The 20,813-nt window shown below is 44.4% G+C and overlaps 1 protein-coding gene across 1 annotated transcript in view; it reads right to left on the bottom strand.

The window, feature by feature from the left end:
• Positions 1–15,294: 15,294 nt before the first annotated feature.
• Positions 15,295–20,813, bottom strand: part of LOC147725835 (extracellular calcium-sensing receptor-like) — a 608,311-nt gene continuing 602,792 nt past the window's right edge. Inside the window, exon 3 of the mRNA XM_086963367.1 lies at positions 15,295–16,209. Within this exon, the coding sequence (XP_086819493.1) occupies positions 15,295–16,209 (915 nt within the window). The remainder of the gene's footprint in view (positions 16,210–20,813) is intronic.

Genomic DNA, 20,813 nt, shown 5'->3' on the forward strand with positions numbered 1-20,813 from the left:
AGTTCGAAGACACTTTTGAAAAAATGTGCGTACTTTACTTATATTAAAAAATCCAATCCAGATTTGTTTTATTTTAAATGTAACACTACACCCAGTTCTAAAGTCAGGGTGTGGTACTGAAAATTCTGGACCCGTGTTATAAACATCGTCGTATCATGACGATTTTTGTATCAGCAGACCGAGAATGATTAGAATACTATGCACAAGCATTTTTGTCATATTCGGGTGACGAAATCACCCTGAAATCAGAGTTTCCGTCCTGAACCCCCGGGTTCCATTTTGTGAACGGCAGCCATTTTGTGATTGCCCTCACATAGGCCAATGACTAAGGCCAAAAACGAGTCCGAAGGACACATACACCTTTGCTGACTCCTCTGTGACCTGGGCAAGCTGACTCCACTGCCTGAAGCCAAACCTGTTCAGCCAGTTCCTTTCCCAGTGGCCGAACGAGATTAGTATCAAGGCACAACATATCATAAACCTTTCATCGCACACAAACCATGCCTAATCTTACACACACCTGTCCCTGTTTCTTTCTTTATGACTTGCTTTACGAGGAGGAGGTGCCCGTTTTTATTGGGGGTCCGTCGATATCTGATGAAAATACTGGGCCTTGCCGGGTAATTGATTGTGGGCTGGACAAACTGAAAAATGGGCTTGTCATCATGACTCTGCTTTTTCTTTGTAGTGAAAATATGTGAATGGTCAACTGTAAAATAAGGAATGCTTGCCTAAAGCATAATATTTTGTATAAAAAGAGAAGGCTGGCTTTGTAAGATTGAGCAGTCTCCTGAGAATATACACCGTGTTGTACTTCTAGGATGCCTGTTACTGGCTGCAACCAATAAATTCGATCTTTGACTTCACCTAGAAGACTCTGTGTTTCTGTAGTCTGAAGCAGGAAGGACTCGAAGTCTTAGGGTGTGTTCCCTGGCACCGCTGGGTTCTGAAAAACCAAGTACTTCAGTTGGCGCCCAACGTGGGGCGATTTCAGCGGTACCGGTCCAAGCCAGAGGTTCGTGAGGAGCTTCGTGTTAAAATTCTGGAGGAAGGCCGCCACTTTATCGACCCCTGTATGTCGACGTGGTCCGAAAGTCTTTGCTGCGAGGTTTCCCGCTTCCCGACGGCTACGAAGGACTGCTGCCCTGACTATCGCCCTGTTTTGGACCCTTGATGATTGGTAGAGCGAAACGATAGACGAGTCTTCTGGTGACGTCATCAATACCTCAGTTAAGTATAAGTGGAGCGTCTCCCAGTCCTTAGTTTGGTTCTTAGTTTGGTATCCCCCTTGGGATCTTTGATTTGGAACTTGCAAGTACCAAAGCCGAGGGACTCGTGTATTCACGAGACTATCGTATTCGATAATCCTTTGAAGTTTGAAGCTAGACTAGAGAGCGAAGATGCCTGGTCTTAGCAGACTTGGAAATTTGTTTTGTCTTGGTTGCAATAGGGATTCCCGATTGGAGGACTCATGTCCGGTTCCTCCGATTGGAGCTCCAACCTATGAACTATATGTGAAACATGGCGTAGGCCCCATCACATGTAATGAAGTATGGATCCGATACACCAGAAAGGATGGTGTTTTAAAATGGTCCCAAAAAGGTAGTTTTGACACAGAGATTTTGGATAATCTAGAGGTTAAACTTTTCAAGAAGAAAGCCCTGCCGGCGATGTTTGACTCTTTCCGCCTGTGGCGTAAGGAAGCCAAACAGAAGGAAATTATATTAGCAAAGAGAAATAGGAGAGAAAGGGGTATCTCGATAATGCAAGCTGCTACGCAGTTTAAAGATAATGAAGAAGAACAGGCAAGTGAGCAGTTGCACAGGCAACGTAAAATGGCGATTGATAAATGTTCTCCAGTTTTGCCGCCTCTTCAGCAAGATGCAGCAAAAGAACTTGAAAAAGATCCTTTAATGTCACACTTATTGAGTTCGCCACTCCCTTATGCGCAGAGTGCTACAGCACCTCCGCAACCTTTAGTTGTGCAACCTCCGGCTATTGTGCCTCAGGTTCTTCCACAGCCGCCAGCTCCTTTTCAGTTGGCTCCTACTCCTATGGCGCAGCCCCTCATGGACCGCCGTCTTTTCTACCTGCTCCATCTGTACTTCCTACGACTTTGCCTACTGCATCGACTGCCTCTTCTGGTATTCCTTCTGATACTGCCTCTGCGTCTGCCTCTGTTTTTCCTCCTGTTCTTTCGTCGACTTCTCCTTCTGTTCGACAGAGAATGACTGATACCGTTGATAACCTTCTATCTCCTTTCTTTGGAGCAGCAAGTATGACCCCTGTTTCAACACGCAAACAGTTGCGTAGTCAATTGCCTGATTCTAGAGAGCGGGAGATATTGGATCATTTGGCACATAAATGGATTACAGACCCGATAAGATATGAGCTAGAATCTGTTATAGATGTCCTCCATCAATGGGAAGCATCGAAACAGAGATACGTTTTTGAGAAAATGTGTACCTTTCTTTGTGAGGAATTGGAGGAAAATGATTTGGAATCCAATCCGCCTGAGTTGTGTCGTGTACGGTTCGAGTTTGCAAAAGGCACAATTATGGGTTCTGATGTTAAGAAAGCAGTTGCGACATTGTTGTCGTTTAGGAGTGAGGGTGTTTTTCTCAGTCGTTGTTTGAGTCTGATTTTTCTGTTAAGAAGAAGGCGAGACAATATCCCATGAGAGAAGTTCCCCAAGTTTGGAGAGAAGGGGACGCAAATGCTAATCCATCCATTCCGCCACATTTTCAGCATGCGTGGGTACATTTTCCAAGGAAGCGAGCTGAAGTTTTGGCTCTTAAACAGACATTGCCTGATCCCCATAAAAATCCTGCACGGTATTACAAGGAATTACCACAGACTGCAGGCTCATGCATTATGAATTTAGCTGATATAGACATGTTGTTTAGAAATGTTGTTCCACAGCCTTTATGGGGAAAGATTCGTCATGCGGATCATGATCAGGAGTTAGGTGATACATGGGCTAATATTAGTGCTGCGGATGGCAGACAAGTTGGTGGTGCTAAACCCAAGCCCTTGGTAGAAGAACTTCCTGGTAGGATCATTACTTACATGAAAACTTTAAAGCCTGCGATGCGTGTAATTTGGGATAAATTATCTGCGTGTAAGCAGAAGAAAGATGAAACAGTGTCTGATTTCTTCACCAGGTTTGAAGAAATGTTTATTGACCACAGTGGTCAAGATATCAGTACAGAAGGTGGTCAACGGATGTTCGTTGACAAGTTTGTGTACAATTTGCTTCCAGATTTGTTTAAGAAATTGAAAGATTCAGAAAGTTCTTGGGCCATTTCCTCTTCAGCACAGATATTGGCTACTGCACAGTACTACGAAAATAGGGATAAAGATGAGAAGGATAGAGCAGACAAGAAAACTAAAGAATTAAAGACTAAGATTCTTTTACAACAGGCGTATCCACCATGTGGTGGTCAAAGTGACTATCAGCAACCTCAACAGTTTCAGAGAAACTCACAAAGGTTTGAGTTTTCTCAACCACGTGTTCCTGGAGGTCCCAATCAGTGTTCATATTGTAAAGAAGAGGGTCATTTCAAGTATAGTTGTCCTATTTTGTTACAGCGTACGAATGGTACTTCTGGCTCAAGAGGTCGAGGTGTTCAACAAGCTCCTAGAGGTAGGGGACGTGGAAATTTACCCCAGAACGCACGCTCCTTTCCGCCTCAGAATTTGATGAATAGTTTTGATCAGCAGAATAACGCATCTGGTAGGACGGCTCAGTACTATGCTGATGACTACTATGCAGAAGATGAGAATATGGAAGGTAATGATTGCTAGGACAGCCATAGACAAATAGAGGGAGTTGTTTCAGTTCCAGTAGATCAGAGTGGACCTCATGTTGAGGTGATTACATCAGGTGTGTCAGAGCCTTTTCTGTTGGATACTGGTGCTACAAAGAGTTCTATTATGCACTCAAAACTCCCTGGCGCACCCTTGTCTGGCAAAATGAATGTTTCAGTAGGTTTTTCCGGCGCCCCGGTTAGGAACCCGATTTCTAGCCCTATGTCCCTTTCTGTTGGACATTGTGAATTGGAAGCGCCCCTTATTCTGACGACAGGTTGTGGTGAAAACTTGTTGGGATTGGATTTGTTGAAAAGATTGTATGCAACATTATATTGTTCTCCTTCGGGAGTACAACTTACATTGGGTAAGAAAGTGGTCTCTCCAATGTATTTGTCGAAAGATAAACTTCCGACCGAATTGTCGTTTCTTCCTGATATTGTTTGGGCTACTGGTCCTAATGATGTGGGTCTTTTGGAAATACAGCTGTATGTTGTGACATTGAAAGCCAATGTTAGAATGCCGCGCATTCCCCAATACAAGATCTCTAGCGAAGGTGAAAAGGCGTTCTTAGTGATCATTTATGATCTGATTGAAAAATATATAAATGAAGAGACAAGAGGCAACGTTTGTAATAGTCCTGTTCTGCCTGTTTTGAAGCGTACTGACCCTTCTCAGCCACCTGTTTACAGATTTGTGATTGATCTTAGAGAGGTCAATAAAATAGTTGTGCCTCGGTTTCCAGTTGTCCCTGATATCACTGCCCTATTGACTATGATTCCAGCTTCAGCCACTTGGTTCTCGGTGATTGACTTGAAGAATGCTTTCTTCAGCAGCCCGATTGCCGAGGAAAGCAGGGATATTTTTGGCTTCAGTTTAGGAGGCCGAAGCTTCCGCTTCAAACGCGCTCCTCAAGGCTACTGTGAAAGTCCATCAATATATAGTCAGGCTTTAAAAACACAGCTTGATGCAATTGTTTTACCTGATGGCGCTACCCTTATTCAGTACGTTGATGATTTGCTTGTCGCTGCAGATACTGTGGAGATTTGTAAGGAAGCCATGTTGTCGTTGTTACATCATTTGTCTGATTTACATCACAAAGTGTCTCTTTCAAAACTGCAATATTGTTGACAAGAAGTGACCTACTTAGGTCATCTCTTATCGAAGGAGGGAAGGAAACTGACCCCAGAAAGAATTCAGGCAATTGCAAAATTGAGTGTGCCAAGGACACAGAGAGAAGTGCGTGCTTTCTTGGGCAGTACATCATATTGCAGACAATGGATACCGAATTTTTCTTTGTTTGCCAAACCTTTGGTGGCATTAACTTGTAAAGATACACCGAATCCCATTCCGTGGTCTGAAGAGTGTCAGAAAAGTTTTTCCGAATTGCGTGATGCATTGTGTTCGGCTCCTGTGATGGGTACCCCCGACTTCAGTAAGCCCTTTACACTGTATTTTCATGAGAAAGAAGGTTGTGCATTGTCAGTGCTGACACAGTCTTTCGGAGACAAGCAGCGTCCATGCGCGTATTTTTCATCGACTTTGGATCCGGTAGCTAAAGCGTTGCCGAGCTGTTTGAGAGCCACGGCAGCAGCAGCTGTTTCTATTCGACACTCTGCTGGATTAGTGATGAATAATATGCTGATTGTGATGGTTCCACATGCAGCGGACTCCTTGTTAAACAGGACCAAGACACAACACTTAACTAGTGCTCGATTGTCAGGCTACGAGTTGACACTGTTAGCGAGTCATGTGCACATAAAGAGGTGCAATATGTTGAATCCAGCCACGTTATTGCCGATTTCAGTAGAGACAGACGATGTTGAACAGCATGATTGTTTTCTATGGACAGAAGAAGAAATGAAAGGGAGAGTAGATCTAAAAGATACTCCTCTTGTGAAGTGTGATGGAACCTTATGGGTGGATGGTTCATGCTTCAAGCTTCCGAATGGTGATAGGACTGCGGCATACTGTGTCACGACTTTGCACACGATTATTGAAACTGCACGTATTCCACATAATTCAGCTCAAGCAGCGGAGTTGATTGCACTTACGAGAGCATGTGTGTTGTCAAAAGGAATGAAAGTGACCATATACACTGACAGCCAGTATGCTTTTGGTGTGGCTCATAGTTTTGGACGATTGTGGAAAGAACGTGGGTTCCTGACTTCGCCTGGAGCTACCGGGATACTCCGTGGAGTGGCCGTGCGCTATAGAAGTATAAAAATAGCATAACATAACATAACATACAGCATGGTCAGTTGGTGAATGAGCTTCTTGAGTCACTGACCTTGCCGTTGCAAGTTGCGATTTTGAAATGTAGTGCGCACAAAAAGGTTACTGATGATGTTGGTTGTGGCAATGCATTGCTGATGAAGTTGCAAAAGAAACAGCAAGGGATGTGATGAATCGAATGTATGTTGCAGGCCCTGCAAGATGGGTTGGTGACATTGGAATGTGTGAAGATACGATAGAGTGTGAAGTCTATTCAAGCTGAAGCTTCAGAGAAAGAGTTGAGTGTGTGGAGAGAGAGTACGGGTACATTGGATGCAAATGGCTGTTGGGTTGAATTGTCAGAACATCAGCGATGGTTGTTACCCGATGCGTATGTGCTTGCAGTGGTGACAATGGCCCATGGAATGGCTCATATCAGTGTGAAAGGGATTTGTAAGTTGTTAGCTCCAGTATGGCAAAATGCTGGAATTCCTAAGTGTGCAGAGAATGTGGTCAAGAATTGCATGGTGTGTCTGAAATACAATCCTGGTAGGGGAACCCCAACTCCAGCTGGTCATTTTGCGCCTCCAACGTATCCGTTCGAGGTTTTGCAGCTAGATTTCATCCACATGGAAAGTTGCAACAATTTCAAATACGTACTCGTTGTTGTTTGTGCCTTTTCAAGATGGGTAGAAGCATATCCCTTAAAAGACAACACTGCCTTATTCACAGCTAAAGCCCTTGTCAAAGAATGTTACCCTAGGTTTGGAATACCGAGAATGGTCTAGAGTGATAATGGGAGTGAATTTGTGGGTCGAGTGATGAAGAAAGTATGTGAAGGGCTAGGTATCCAACAAAAATTCCACACTGCAAATCACCCCCAATCAGCTGGACTAGTAGAGTGCTATAATGGCACACTAAAACTGAAATTGGCCAAGATCCAAGCGAGCTCTGGTCTTAAATGGCCTGACGCTCTGCCTTTAGCACTCCTATCAACAAGAATGACTGTGTATTCACGAGTGGGACTTAGTCCCTATGAAATTGTGTTCGGCCGCCCGGCCAACATATGGGGAGTGCCAAGGCCGACAAAATTCAGTGAAGTTGAACACCCTGTACTGCTTGATTTTTTGTATGAATTGACGGCTAAATTGCGTGTTTTACATCAACAGGTTCACGATACTCTGCCTCAGGTCTCTGAAGCTCCAGGACATCCTATCGATCCTGGATCATGGGTGCTGGTCAAGAACTTCCAGTGGACAAAGAATGATCAGCCCCGTTGGACCGGCCCCCACCTCGTCCTTCTCTCAACAAGATCAGCTGTTTGAGTGGAAGGGAAAAAGAACCGGATCCACGGCGTACACTGCAAGAGGGTCCCTTTGCCTCTACCATACGACCGGTGGGTCCAGGAGGGGATCACTGACTTTGAGACTGAGACTGTGCCTCGTGTTCTGCCTTTTAGCGATGCACGTGTAAAAGGAACAATTTCTGAACGAGAAAGTGACAATCTTTTGCAAGAAGCTGTGCCACCGTCAATTCGATTGAACACTACAGAGCCTGAACTCTTGTTCCAGACCCAGAGAGTACCTGGAAAAAGCCGTTATAATTTGAGGCCGAGAACTATGGACAAATAAAAAAAATATATATTTTTCTTTGCTATTTTTGAAAGTGCAGCTCTCTTCGAACTGCCATCCGGGTTCAGCTGTAGGGTCGTGGTTGCCCAAGTCTTTGGAGTGCAGCTGAAGACGTTAGGTCGACAGTTCTGGTCGGTCTAAGGGAGTTTCCCTGGACTGGCAGAAGCATTCCTTAGCATAGAACACCCTACCGGGCAGCAATTAGAGAGGGTGGAGTTTTTCGAGATGGAGAGACCTGCCAAACAGATTGACTTTAAAGCCAGAATGTGTCTAATGATGACAACGAAATGATTTTTGATATTATGTATTTTCATGTTGCTTAGTGTAATGACGTTTTTAATAGGATATGTTTTATTCTCTTTTCAAGTGACATTTGCACCCACTACACAGCCCATACCTCCTTCTACTGTTTCCTCGCATTCTTTTCACCCTCTGCCTGAACACGAGTCCGCTAGAAGATTAGAATTTGTCAATAATTCATTCGTTCAGCTTCTACTCCAACACCAATTAGTAGTGAACACAACTAACTGTTGGGTGTGTGGTCTTATGCCTCATACTACTGGTAAAGGTATCCCTTATCTGGTCCTGCCTTTCAGCCATAATGGTTCTGTGTGGGCATACAGAACGATGTTCATATACGCTCATGAAGTCAACCCCCTACGTTCTGTGAAAGATAATCCTAAGAATAGTGCTCTAGTTAAGGGTATAGTAGATATGATTAGGGAAGATATTTCCTATGAGACTATCCCGAGAGATGAGACACTAGCATATATTGGATGGAACGTAACAGGATATGGAGTTACTCTGAGTGAGAACCAGCATGCAAAGAGATCCTCCCCGATTTGGATTGTACCCCATCAGGGTCACCTATGTCTGCAAGGTAATGGCAAGAATCCCAGAGCTCAGTTAGGGAAAAGTATCTACACTGAAACATATGTTTTTGCGTCTCAGACTTCCCCTTCGTTCCTAGCAGCTACGGGTACCTATTTCATCTGCCATGATAGAGCTTATACATGGTTGCCCCCTGACTTCTCGGGCACATGTTTTGTTTAGTTCCTGTTGCCTCCCACCTACACGGCCGTGGCAGATTACCATAAGACAAGGATAGTTAGAAGTGTCATCAGTAAAGAAGACGCTGCAGGACAAGAATTTGGAGATTTCGTAAAGGGTTTTCTGCCGTTTTGGGGGCCTATGGTTAACAGCAGGAACATAAGGCAATTGACAAGGGTGGTTGAATCCACTGTAGTTGTAACCGGCGGTGCCCTTAGTAATTTGACTGCTGAGCTCCAGTCGGATCACCTTATGACTCTTCAGGACAGGGTCGCATTAGACGTCATACTTGCAGACCGAGGTGGGGTATGTAAAGTGATCCAATCAAGTTGCTGTGTTTTCATTCCAGATAACGCTCCGACAGTCTACCAGGCCATTTCCAAACTGCATAAGATCTCTGAATCTATTCACGTGGATAAAGGAGATTGGTCATTGATGGGGTGGTTCTGGGAACTGATATCCGCCTGGGGATGGAAGATTCTGATAGTCATTGGGATGATCTTAGCCATTCTTTTCCTGTTCTGTCTGTGTGTACAGTGTGCTCCTGCAATATGTGACCTTAGTGCTACATCGTGTGTAAGGAAACATAACATAACCGCCATTTTTTCATTCTATTTTCTCCAGCATCTTCAGCAGCTTTCCACGAATACTTGCCTTGGCAGCTGGGGTGCTGCTGTTGATTTGCCTGCTTCGAAATGGCTGCTCTCTCTGCGGTTACAGCTTCATAGTCATAGGCTTGAATGCTACGGTACTCTCCCCTTTGCCACTCTAAGCGTGGCTTATGGATTGTCTTTTAGATTTGAATACTTCACCTGCGTGCAACGTGTCTTCCACTGCCTGGAATGCTCTTTTGAATGGCACTGGATATTTGCCTCCTGCTCCAGATTACGAACTGCTGATGATTCCACTTGTGACACATGAGCTAGAATGTTCCAGTGTTGGGATTATGGCCTGCCGGGCTGCGCTTGGCGTTTCAGCAGAATGGGATGCTTGTGCAGATGCACATGATTTCCTACAACAAACGTTTTCTTGAAGAACACGCAAGTTGTCCTTAGATGGTGCTAGAGACTCCCATTGTTGATGAACATGTATGTTCGTTCACTTTGCTGAACTGGATGGCGACTCTCTTTTCTGATAATAACAATGACTTCCTCTTTAAGGCCGTTGCACCGTTTTGCACGTACACGCTTATGGATTGACTTGGCTGACTTCCATCAGCGGTCGGAAACGTTTTTAATGATTTTTTTGGGGTTGGTTTTTCCCCCTTTTTTTCTCCCTCTAACTTTTTTGCCCAAATCTTCCTGTTGAAATGAATGCACTTAATTCTTGCTCACTCTGACTTGACCTATGTATTCTATTGAGTCCATTGTCCATTGGCCTGACCAAAGGGAGGATGCAGTGAGGATATGGGGTTAACTGCAGACATTGTTAAGTTAGCATGAGTGAAATATATGCTTCAACACCATTTTGCCACTTTTGCACACAACAAGGCAGGGCTCTGTTCTCATAAATACATGGCTTGCCTTCTTCACATGAGAACGTTCTGATTTTCACATATCTAGACATAGGCTACGCTCAGTGTCTGCACAGCGTGTTCAGGGTCGAATAACCATGTATGCTGTTGATTCACATTGGTCGGTCCCACACACATTGACATAACAGGAGGCACAGATGTCCAACTAAAACTCAGGTGCTTTTTAATATGGCATTACGTGCATGAAAGGGCACTTGGAGAAAACCTTACCAACTGAGATGATCTGTGATTGTCCTGGGATGTGATCAATTGCATCTGATCTTGGAGGTATGGGGTCCACTGACAAAGCCTAGAGGTCTTCTATAATTATACATAAATGAACTTCCAGCACACCAGGGTGGTAAAGGTGCTGTAGTCCTGTTTCCACTGCCATTATAAAATGATGTTCCCTTTTGTGTTTTATGGAATTGTAGGAATGCTGATTGTATTATTCTTATGCATTTTGCTGCTAGTGTTGGATAGGGTACTGCATCTTAGAGCACGTTAGTTAAGATAAGTATTTTAAACTATACCGTGTCTCTGATTACTCACGTTCTGGACTAGTATGAGTGTTAAAGCGGAAGAGTGATCTTGATTCCCATTATTCCTGAGAGTTTACTAAGTCACATTTTCTAGGTTGTCTAATCAATGGTAGCTTCGCTGTAATACGGAGAATGAATGAGACGACTATTGCTAGTCGGATTTGCGTTCTAGGCACTGACGTGGCTTTTTGGTACACCACAATGCACTGAGGTACTGGTTTCCTGCACATAGTTCTGTGCATGAGCAGAATCCCTGCAACATTTCCTTTTCTGGGTGCTAGCCTTCATGGCAGCATTATGTTTGGCATGGGAGACAGACCCCACAGCCAAAAGCAGGTTAGACCCCCTGACCCTCGTGGTCATGTTGGGGTCCCTCAAGTGTTGGGTAACCTCTGTGGGTAAGCTAGGTGTTGCACTAACACAGTTAAGATTAGAAGAGGCAGGCACATTACTACCGAAGATAATAGGGAAGTAAAAAGTAAAACAGCTTTAGCAAAGGTTAGATGAAAAATGGGTCCTATCACTGTTGAGATGGGTCAGCTTCTGAGAAGGACCGTCCTTACAGAGAGTATGTCAGGCAGAGTAGGCTTGCAAAAAATAACCAGTTAGCTCACTTATTACTTACCTAACAAGCCAGAATTATTCTCCCAGATGTGGGTTGAGTCAGCTGGTCATGTTATCTTGGAGGGGATTCTATAGCAAGCTGGGCTTCTTTGGAGATGCCTCCCACTTTTTGCCCTTTTTCGATCTGCTAGATACTGGTTTTGACTCTGACAGTGCACTGGGGCCTGCTAAACAGTCCTCAGTGCCAGTGCGCTTTCCCAAAAAAGGTAACTGAATTAGAACACTGAATTAGCACGGCACTCATCACTTCTTTTAAGTACCTTGTTTATTGTACCAGTGGTAGCCAGGTCAAGGGTGTTAAGAGAGGTCACCAGTGCTGAAGAATTGTATTGTGCCTCCCAGTGTGACCCAGGAAAAGTATGTCTGCAGGTCTGCCATTGTAGCCCTGGACGAGCTGCCCGTCTGCTTGAGAGTGACTCTGCGCACACCATGTACTGCAGAGCCACACCACTGCCTTAATGCTCTTAAGTTTGTCCTCCTAAGCTCAGGAGGTAGAGTGCAATATATTAAAGCTGTTGATATGATTGTTCCTACATATATTTCCCTACAGTAACTTTCTAATACAAGGTTTACTGTAAGTAATTGGTGGTCCATCAGAGAACATGGGTTGGATACCGAGCAAACTTGAGCTAGCCAGTTACATTTTGGCATCACCAAATTGTATTGTGTGTGGTGTCAAACACTGTGCTATTTCACCCCTGACAAGATTCTCATTTGCCACCTTGCGTGGGTACCCTCGGGCATACAAATATCCAGTGCCTTTGCTGGCTTCCCCAAGCCACTTGCTTTCAAGACAAGAATCTTCCCTCCTGGTGGGATGTGCTAGCATTTCCCCAGGATATACACAAAGGCATGGGAAGGAGGGAGGTCACACCTCCTCCCTCCCAGGATGGCTAGTGTGTACAGTCATCAAGGTGGTGTGCCTAAAAGGCTTCCCAACCCTTTATGTACAAATGTAATTGTCCCCCAATGTCGGAGAAAGCCCTTCCCACACCTGAAGCAGATATGCTTGCAGGAAGGTGGGGGAATCAAATATGAAGGAGGCATACAACTCCAAAGGGATACCTACATCTTTAGGGTGGCTAGGTGACCTGTACCTCCAGCCAAGAAAGGGTTCAGCCATTTTGGGAGACCCTGAAATAGAGCAACCTTGATAGCACAGTGACATACAGACACTGGATGTTGTCACTTCAGGAGTGGGTTAGCCACAGGGACCAGTAGCCCATTGGCCACTACCCTCAAACCCCTAACACCCCCTAAAGTGGCTTTCCTGACACCATAACTTCACTTCTGACTTTCAGTCAAAGAAGAGGCACAAAGAAAATGCTGTCACCGAAAACAGGACTTTGGACTCTGCTGCAGTGCTTAGATAGGACACTTAAGTGCACTGAAGAGACCATGTACTGGGACTGTGCGATGATGTGTGTCCGTGGGAAAAGCTTGTTGCTCACAGCAGGAGGATCTCGAGTGATGTTAAAAACCAAAGCAGACTCCTTGGATTGGTGGGACCAGTCACCTGCAAGCTGCACACAAATTGACAGTTTGCTTGAAAATAATTGTGATTGGCTGGGCCTATCGAGAGTGAGCCCAATCTGAAGAGGTGTCCTGCAAGCCTGGAGTGGTAGCTAAGCTTTCCCCATGGCTCAAGCCACTACTCTACTCCTGTCAAAATCCAGCCACAGAAGTAACCATGGACCATATTTTGTAGCCATGGCTTGATGATATCTAGTCGGATGATCAACCCTGTGAACGTCATCTCCAACATGAGAACATCTCACAGTGACAGACGTCGGCAATGACACGGCTGCTGTGTTACTGCATTCTGAAGATGGTGTATCCGAGTGTGTATCAAAGGGTCATTGGTGATTGACAGCTGCCAGCTACATCTGTACCCAGAGCCATTGAGCAACGTACATGAAATCCAGCTGTTGAACCCAGGTCCTAGGACCTCAAAGGCCTCTACTCTCAGAGGATAGACCTCTTCACCAAGGACGGCCAGCGCATATCTGCACCCAGGCGTCCTGGGCAAGGTAAGAGAGTATTGACTTGTGGGCCTTGATCTGGGGACCCGCAAGACCTTATCCACAAGAGGGTTTGGTTGAACTCACCCTGCATGTGCCCGGGTGTCACCTGTGATTTGCCTCACTCATTTCAATGAGACCAGTGTGATAGTTTGAAGTGCATCTATTTTTGAAGACGTTAATGATCCAGAACTCCGGTTGCATTTATGATACAATGCTTATTTTGGTGTCGACATCTATATAAAAATACAATCAATTTTGATACATTGGTCTCAAGATTTCTTTTGAGTCTTGTCGCTTACTTATTGTCAATGCTGATACTGTGAAATGCTGAGCTCCTGTTCCTCGACGTACACCTGACTGCTCTGTGCCTCTCTGTCAGGGATGAGCTAAGGCTGCTACGGGTGAATCCGAGGTCCACTTTTGGATATTGTGTTAGTATTAAATGATAAGATCCACCAGCCGTATCACATGATACTTCCACCTTGCATCACTCACGCTCTGCCAAATATGCTCCTCGCATTATATAGAATATCAGGAATGAGAGCAGAAGTTTCCGGGCGTTGTGCAGAAGGAAACAGTCTGGAAGACAGCTGCAGGTGAATTTTCAGATTGCATCACAAAGCGCACTCATCTCTGGTAGATTTAAATATTTTTGGGGAATCAAGATGGCGGCTGAGCCCTTTAGATTTGTGTTTATTTATCATCCCATACGTTTCCTTCATCTCTTAATCTTGAAGCATGGACTCATCGAGCTGAAGGATGATGAATTCCTCGCATTATCAAAACAACTAGAATGCAACAAAACAACTATTGTCTTAATAATAATAATACAACTAATGATCATAATAATAATATTAATAATAAGGATGACACTAACAATAATACTACTACTACTAATATTAATTCTAATACCAATAGTAATGACAATAATACTAAAAACAAAAACAATAATAATAATAATAATAATAATAATAATAATAATAATAATATTAATAATAATAATAAGAATGTTACTACTAATAATAATAACACTAGCAATACTTCTACTACTACTAATAATAATATTAATGTTAGTAACACTAAACGTAATAATACTAACAACAATAATAAAAACAATAGTAATAACAATAATAGTAATAATAACAATAATGATAATAACACATATTTGTGATTGAGTTTAAATACTTTTTAGGCCATGCCCTCGTTGCCCTCGTTGCCCTCATTGTACCCAAGCCCACAGATACTCTATCCCAAGTGTGAAAATACGGCCCGGGGGTACTTTAATTACACCGGAGTAACCAGAGATTTTTCAGAAATTACTCATTACTCTTGAGATGTGAAATTATTGAAATTACACGATTACTTCAGCTTGAGTAATTACGAGTAATTTCGGGCACAAATATTGCTCCAGGAGTGCAGGAACAAGGATCTAAAAGAGAGTGAAGCCGCTGACGTCTGCTGTGCGTTGTCTGTAGAATCTCATTCTATTTTCTTAGTGCAAAAACCATCCTCAGGCCCAGTTCAGACACAAGGGTGTATTTTGTTCTTAGAAAATAGTGCTAAATGCTGGATTACGATTCTTGTGTAATTATGAATCGATATCACAATTGCAAGTAATAAAGCTATAGAGAAGTATGTCAGTTACGCCCAGCCCTAGTGAAAATCCATGGAGGCGAATGATCAACTTAGTAGTATGTTTTCTAAAGTGATTCTACTGAGGATAATATCACATATCCTGTTGGGTACAGCCCATATCAGATGAGGTTTGATCTGCCAGCATTTTACTGTTCCATCTACTGAACATCTGTAGAACACTTTACCCTATGCATTATACTATCAACAGATATATTTAAAACCTATACTAAATGAAATACATGAAGCTGCTGTTAAAAAGTGATGGCCAGGGGTTCAGTGTTTTTGTGGTAAGAGACACATATGGCATTGCAGATGTTTGCAAGATCCCTCACCTTCCAGGGCTTGAGATCCTGACGGAGGCTCCAAGCAGTACCAGCTGTTCCTTCCTTGGAGGTTGATTCAAGCATCTCATGTAAAGCGTGTGCTAGAGCATAGACAGCTGTGTAGACACTGAATGTATGTCTAAAGTTCACTACATCATAGAGGGGAGAATCAACACTTTGCAAAGTTTCATTTTCTGAACAAAAAGCGTCATTAAACACGCTGCTATTTTCTCTTCCAGCTGACACACATTGAAAAAGATCATCCCATTGGAGGTCCCAGGGACCATCCTCTATAAACCTGGCAGTATGGACACTATGGAGAATATCTTTAAATCCAATGATTTCCCCTTTCTTGACTGTAAATGTGATGATTTTATGTAATGTTTTCCAGGCATCTGGAACGTTAACCAGATTCTCTATATCAACATCTCCTAACACAATCCAAACCTTAGGAGGCACATGTTCCAAAACACACAAATACACAAGTTTAATCATTTCCATCCCTGAGCCGGACAGAATGATGACCTGAGCGGTAGAATTCTTGATAGAACTTATGGGCAGAATCATCATTTCAGGATCCGTATTCGGGGCTGAAAATCCAACAGGTAACATAAGAAAAAACTCAACGCATCCTCCACCCTCGGTGATCAGCGTCGTCAGTTGTCGCAAAGTTCTCTCACTGCTGTCAGTCTCTGGGACAAGAATCCCAACCCAGCTCCAGGAAAACTGTTTTAACAACTGAGAGATGCCTTCCAGCTGGAAGGACTCATCGGGAACAGTCCGGTAAGAGGAGGGGAATCTCAGTTTGTTACCTAAAATGGGGTCCATGGCTCCAAAACTAATCTGTAAACGAGAACAAAATATTGAGAGAGCTAGTGACAACTCGTACATGGGCTTTTAGAGACAGACAACATTTTAACAAAAGATTGGGTAATTAAGAGAGCAAATATAGCGCAAATCACTGGTCTGAATGAAGATAAGATATTGGCATAGCAAACCCGATCTTCAGAAACATTGTTAAATATTTAACAAAAATATATTGTGATTAACTCGTTTTCTGTCAAGGTATTTAGGTAAAATACATGTTTCACCTCTGATTATGCAAAACAAGGTTTAATTAACAGCTGGACTGAGAACCTTGTTTTAGAAAACAATGGCATATAATCGATCCCACAGCAGGCCATGCATAGCCCAGGAATGATTGATCTTTTTCTGTCCGTACTACTTGTAGAGTGATAAATGAGGTAACCCCGCTAATGTATGCAGTTTTTGTAAGTGGTCAGATGCAACACAACTTGCAAAAGGCTTTGTGTAAGGTTCTGATCATCTTCATCACTGAGTATTAACAGGAATGCAAAGCTACTCACAGTTCTTAAGCCTCTTTATGATGGCAAAGCTGCTTCCGTGCTCAATACAGCCTGGAACGTGTTGTAAATTGACTTTCCTCCCTAGTAAGTAGGAGTCAGGTAGCCTGTTCACATAGGTTAGCAGGTAATAAGTTACATAACCCATTTCCTGCTTATGACGGAACCATGCCGTCATGAGTCACGGGCAGTGTGTACTCATGACGGCATGGTTCCGTCATGCGGCTGCCGCTCCGCCCACACGCATTAATTCCCCACCTGTGCGGGCAAGTTAATAAGCGGGCGGGGCCATGACGGAACCACGCCGTCATGAGCACATGCCGCCCGTGTCTCATGATTGCGTGGTTCTTTCATGAGCAACGCAGCGCCGCGCTCACCCCCTAACCCGCCAAAATTCAGGGCCGCAGCAAAGGGGTTAATAGAACACCTCAACAGGAGCAGCATCCTCTCTGCTCAGCCACTCGCTCTTTCTCACCCTCATTCCACCCACAGCCGAGTATAGCAGACGCCTGATGTTTGATCAGTGTTGTTTGTGAGAGTTAGGCTAATATTTTCTGTGCACGTGGCAGAAAGGGAATGCAAGAACCTGAGTGGTAAATTGTGGGAACTGGACATACAGTACTGGGGAGGATCAAGAGTCGAGTCGGGGTACCACGTGGGTGGACAGCACCCACCCAATTACTTTAACAGGTGGACGCCGTCCGCCCTGCCAAACAGCTGGACTTCACTCGGAGCTGCCACCTAGAGGACGATAGAGTAAAAAAGAATGCATGCAGGTAATGAAAGAGACATTCAAACCTGAGGCAGTACACGCATCCACTAGTGAAAGTTGTGCATTCATTCTAAGACCACATTTGTCATTTAAATCCAAGAGTCACTCATTTCACGCACAGTGTAAATATTGGACAGTGTTTGGTATCGTTCGCATTGTTAGAGAAAAAGAAAAACAGAACGTGTTTGTTACTATTGGCTTACTGGATTGTCCTGGCGGCAAGGGTCCCACTGTGCTGATGGCTTATGAGATGGTTGGGGGAAGGAACCGCCAACACAGATGCCTCAAACTTTTCTACTAATTTATAACTAACCACCTTTTGTGACGTCACTTCCAGCGACAGCTTTCCCCCACTTCTTTTTTGTGGATTTGTGCCCTGGGGAGGATACAGGTACATGTGTCAGACAGCGCTCTCCTGTGTTTGGAAATGTGGTTTCCTGTTCAATTTCCTGTGGGGTAAATAGGTTTCTTTGGAGGTTCTATATCAGACTCCCAGCAACATAAATATCGACCAAATATAGCAAACAATCATTATTTATTATTTATTTAAAACATTTATATAGCGCATCTGTCACCTGGCAGGTATCCTGGCGCTGAGAGATTACTCCTAAGATGAAAAATAACGGGAGGCTAGGAACGGGTAACGATGAGGGATTTAGGGGAAGAGCCAAGTTTTAATCCACTTTCTAAAAGGAAGGAGTTGTGAAATTTGGCGGATATCGACCGGCAAACTGTTCCAGAGTTTAGCGGCAGCCACTCTGAAGGATCTTCCTCCCGTCCTTACCTTATTGAATCTGGGTACCATAACAAGGCAGGCTGAGGCGGATTGGAGAGTTCTGGTGGGGGTGTACCAGGAAAACATTTTTTGTAGGGATCTGGGGCCAGTTCCGTGTAGTGCTTTAAAAACAAGGCAGAGTGCTTTAAAAGCTATTCGCTGCTTCAGAGGGAGCCAGTGTAGCTCGGCCAAGGCTACTGTGGCCGAGGATCTCCTGGTCCATCCGAGGGCAAGTTTGGCTGCGCCCGACTGGACTCTTTGCAGTCTATCCAATAGAACAGCTGGGGACTCGAGCAGAAGTGCATTGCAATAGTCAAGGCGACTAAGGATAGTGCACCTGACTATTAATGCTCGTGCCTGTGCGGGAAGTAGTGGCATAATTTTGCGTAAAGAGCGCAATAGGGCTGAGCAGGTGGAGACTGTTTTGATTACCTGCGTTTCCATGCTGAGTTTGTTATTTAACATGACACCCAGATTGCGGACACTAGTGACCGGCTGTGGTTTTTCTGGAGTTTCCGGGGGCCAGAATTCCGTGGGAAATAGACGAGGAATCCGGCTCCCAGCACAGAACAATACCTCGGTTTTAGAGGAATTGAATTGCAGGGAATTTTTGTGCAGCCAGCCAGCTGTGTCTCTCAGGCAGTCGTGGAACGATTCCATGGGAATTGATTCTTCCCCCTCCCAGGAAAGGATAAGCTGGGTGTCATCCGCGTAGTTTATAGTTTTCAGTCTGTGGGATTTAATCAAAGTAACTAATGGTTTCAAATAAACGTTAAAAAGGATCGGGCTGATGGACGAGCCCTTGGGCACCCCGTAAGGTACCGGGGAAAAGGTGGATTGAAAAGGGGGAAGGGACACAGCCTGTTTCCTATCTCGCAGGTATGAGTGGAACCAAAGCAAGGCGGTGCCGTCGACCCCTGCCTCTTTGAGTCTTGTCTCTCTCTCCCAGTCAGGCGCCCCGACTTACACACAAACACGCACACACACACACACACACACACACACATGCATGTTACAAGATATGTCAATATGAAGTTAAGAAAAGTAAATAAGAATGTTAAGAAGTTCCTTCTTAACTCCATATCTACATACCGTGACAATGTCTGAGAGCTATTGTGTGTGTGTATCATCATCATCCTCAAAGTTCATACATGTGAAGATATTTTTTCCAGGTTGAGATTTGTATCTTGGTGTTTTCCTATTAAATCTTTCCTGAAAAAAAGATTGCCTCAGTCTGATTGAGGTGTTTATGAGTAACCCCTACAAGAAGGTCGGATCACAGTGGTAAAAGTGTGACAGGATCAACTTTACTTGTGAGTTCTGTGAGTGTTGTAATGTGTTTTGAAAGAAAGCCCTTTGCCAAAGTGGATATAGTTAAAGTAAAGCAGGTGATATGCAGGGCAGGCCATGTAGACACAGCACAAGTTAGACCGTTGGGTTTTACATCCCAGAGGAGGAAAAGGATTGATTTGATTTGATCAGATGTGAATAAAATTTGTATCGCGCAAACAATAACCCGAAGGCATCAAGGCGCCTAACAAAGCATATCATAAACATAAGCATGACACCATTACAGATAAGCCTGCACGAAGAGATGCATCTTCAGAGCACTTCTGAATGCCTGAAGAGTGGGTAGGGATCTTAGTTCCAGTGGGAGGGCATTCCACCACTTGGGCGCCAACGTGGAAAAAGCCCTGCCACCCCATTTGACACACCTGAATCGAGGGTCTGACAAAAGAAGTCTACTAGAGGAACGCAGATCCCTAGAGGGAATATAGCGGGACAAGATAGATCCTACACCAGTGGGGCTATTTTTAGCTAGGGCCCTATAGGTCATACATACGGTCTTGAAGTGGATACGGTCCTCAACAGGAAGACAATGTAACAGCTTTCTGGCCGCTGTAGCTGAGGCACGTTTGGGGAGATCCAGGACAAACCTGGCAGCAGCGTTCTGGACTACCTGCAAGCGCTGCAGTAGACTTTTATTCATTCCCGCATACAGCGCGTTGCAGTAGTCCAGCCGGGAGCCAATAAGGGCAACTGCAAGCTGTTTCCTTGCCTGCAGTGATAGATAGTGCCTGATCCTCCTCAGGATGTGGATAATGCCCCAACAGGTAGAAATGGTTCTGCTGACCTGTTTACCCAAGTTGAGGGCAGGATCAATCATGACCCCAAGATTTTTTTCAGAGGAGGGAGGGGTGGGGCAAACTCCTAATGAGACTGGCCACCAACGGGATGACCATACGTCATCTTTCCCTCCAAACACCATCACCTCCGTCTTCTCTCCATTCAGTTTCAATGAATTATGGATCATTCATTGACCGACTGCCTCCATACAAGATCTAAAATTGGAGGCAGTCGGGGCGCCTGACTGGGAGAGAGAGACAAGGATCCACATAGGATACTATCTCCATCCCATAGGATCTAATGAGCCTGGCAAGAGGTCACATAGATGTTAAATAGGGTCGGACTAAGAGCCGACCCCTGGGGGACCCCACATTGCACAGGCAGGGATGGAGATAGGTACTCCCCCAAC

The sequence above is a fragment of the Lissotriton vulgaris genome, chromosome 3_1 (genome assembly GCF_964263255.1).
Source record: "Lissotriton vulgaris chromosome 3_1, aLisVul1.2, whole genome shotgun sequence".
Classification (NCBI taxonomy): domain Eukaryota; kingdom Metazoa; phylum Chordata; class Amphibia; order Caudata; family Salamandridae; genus Lissotriton; species Lissotriton vulgaris.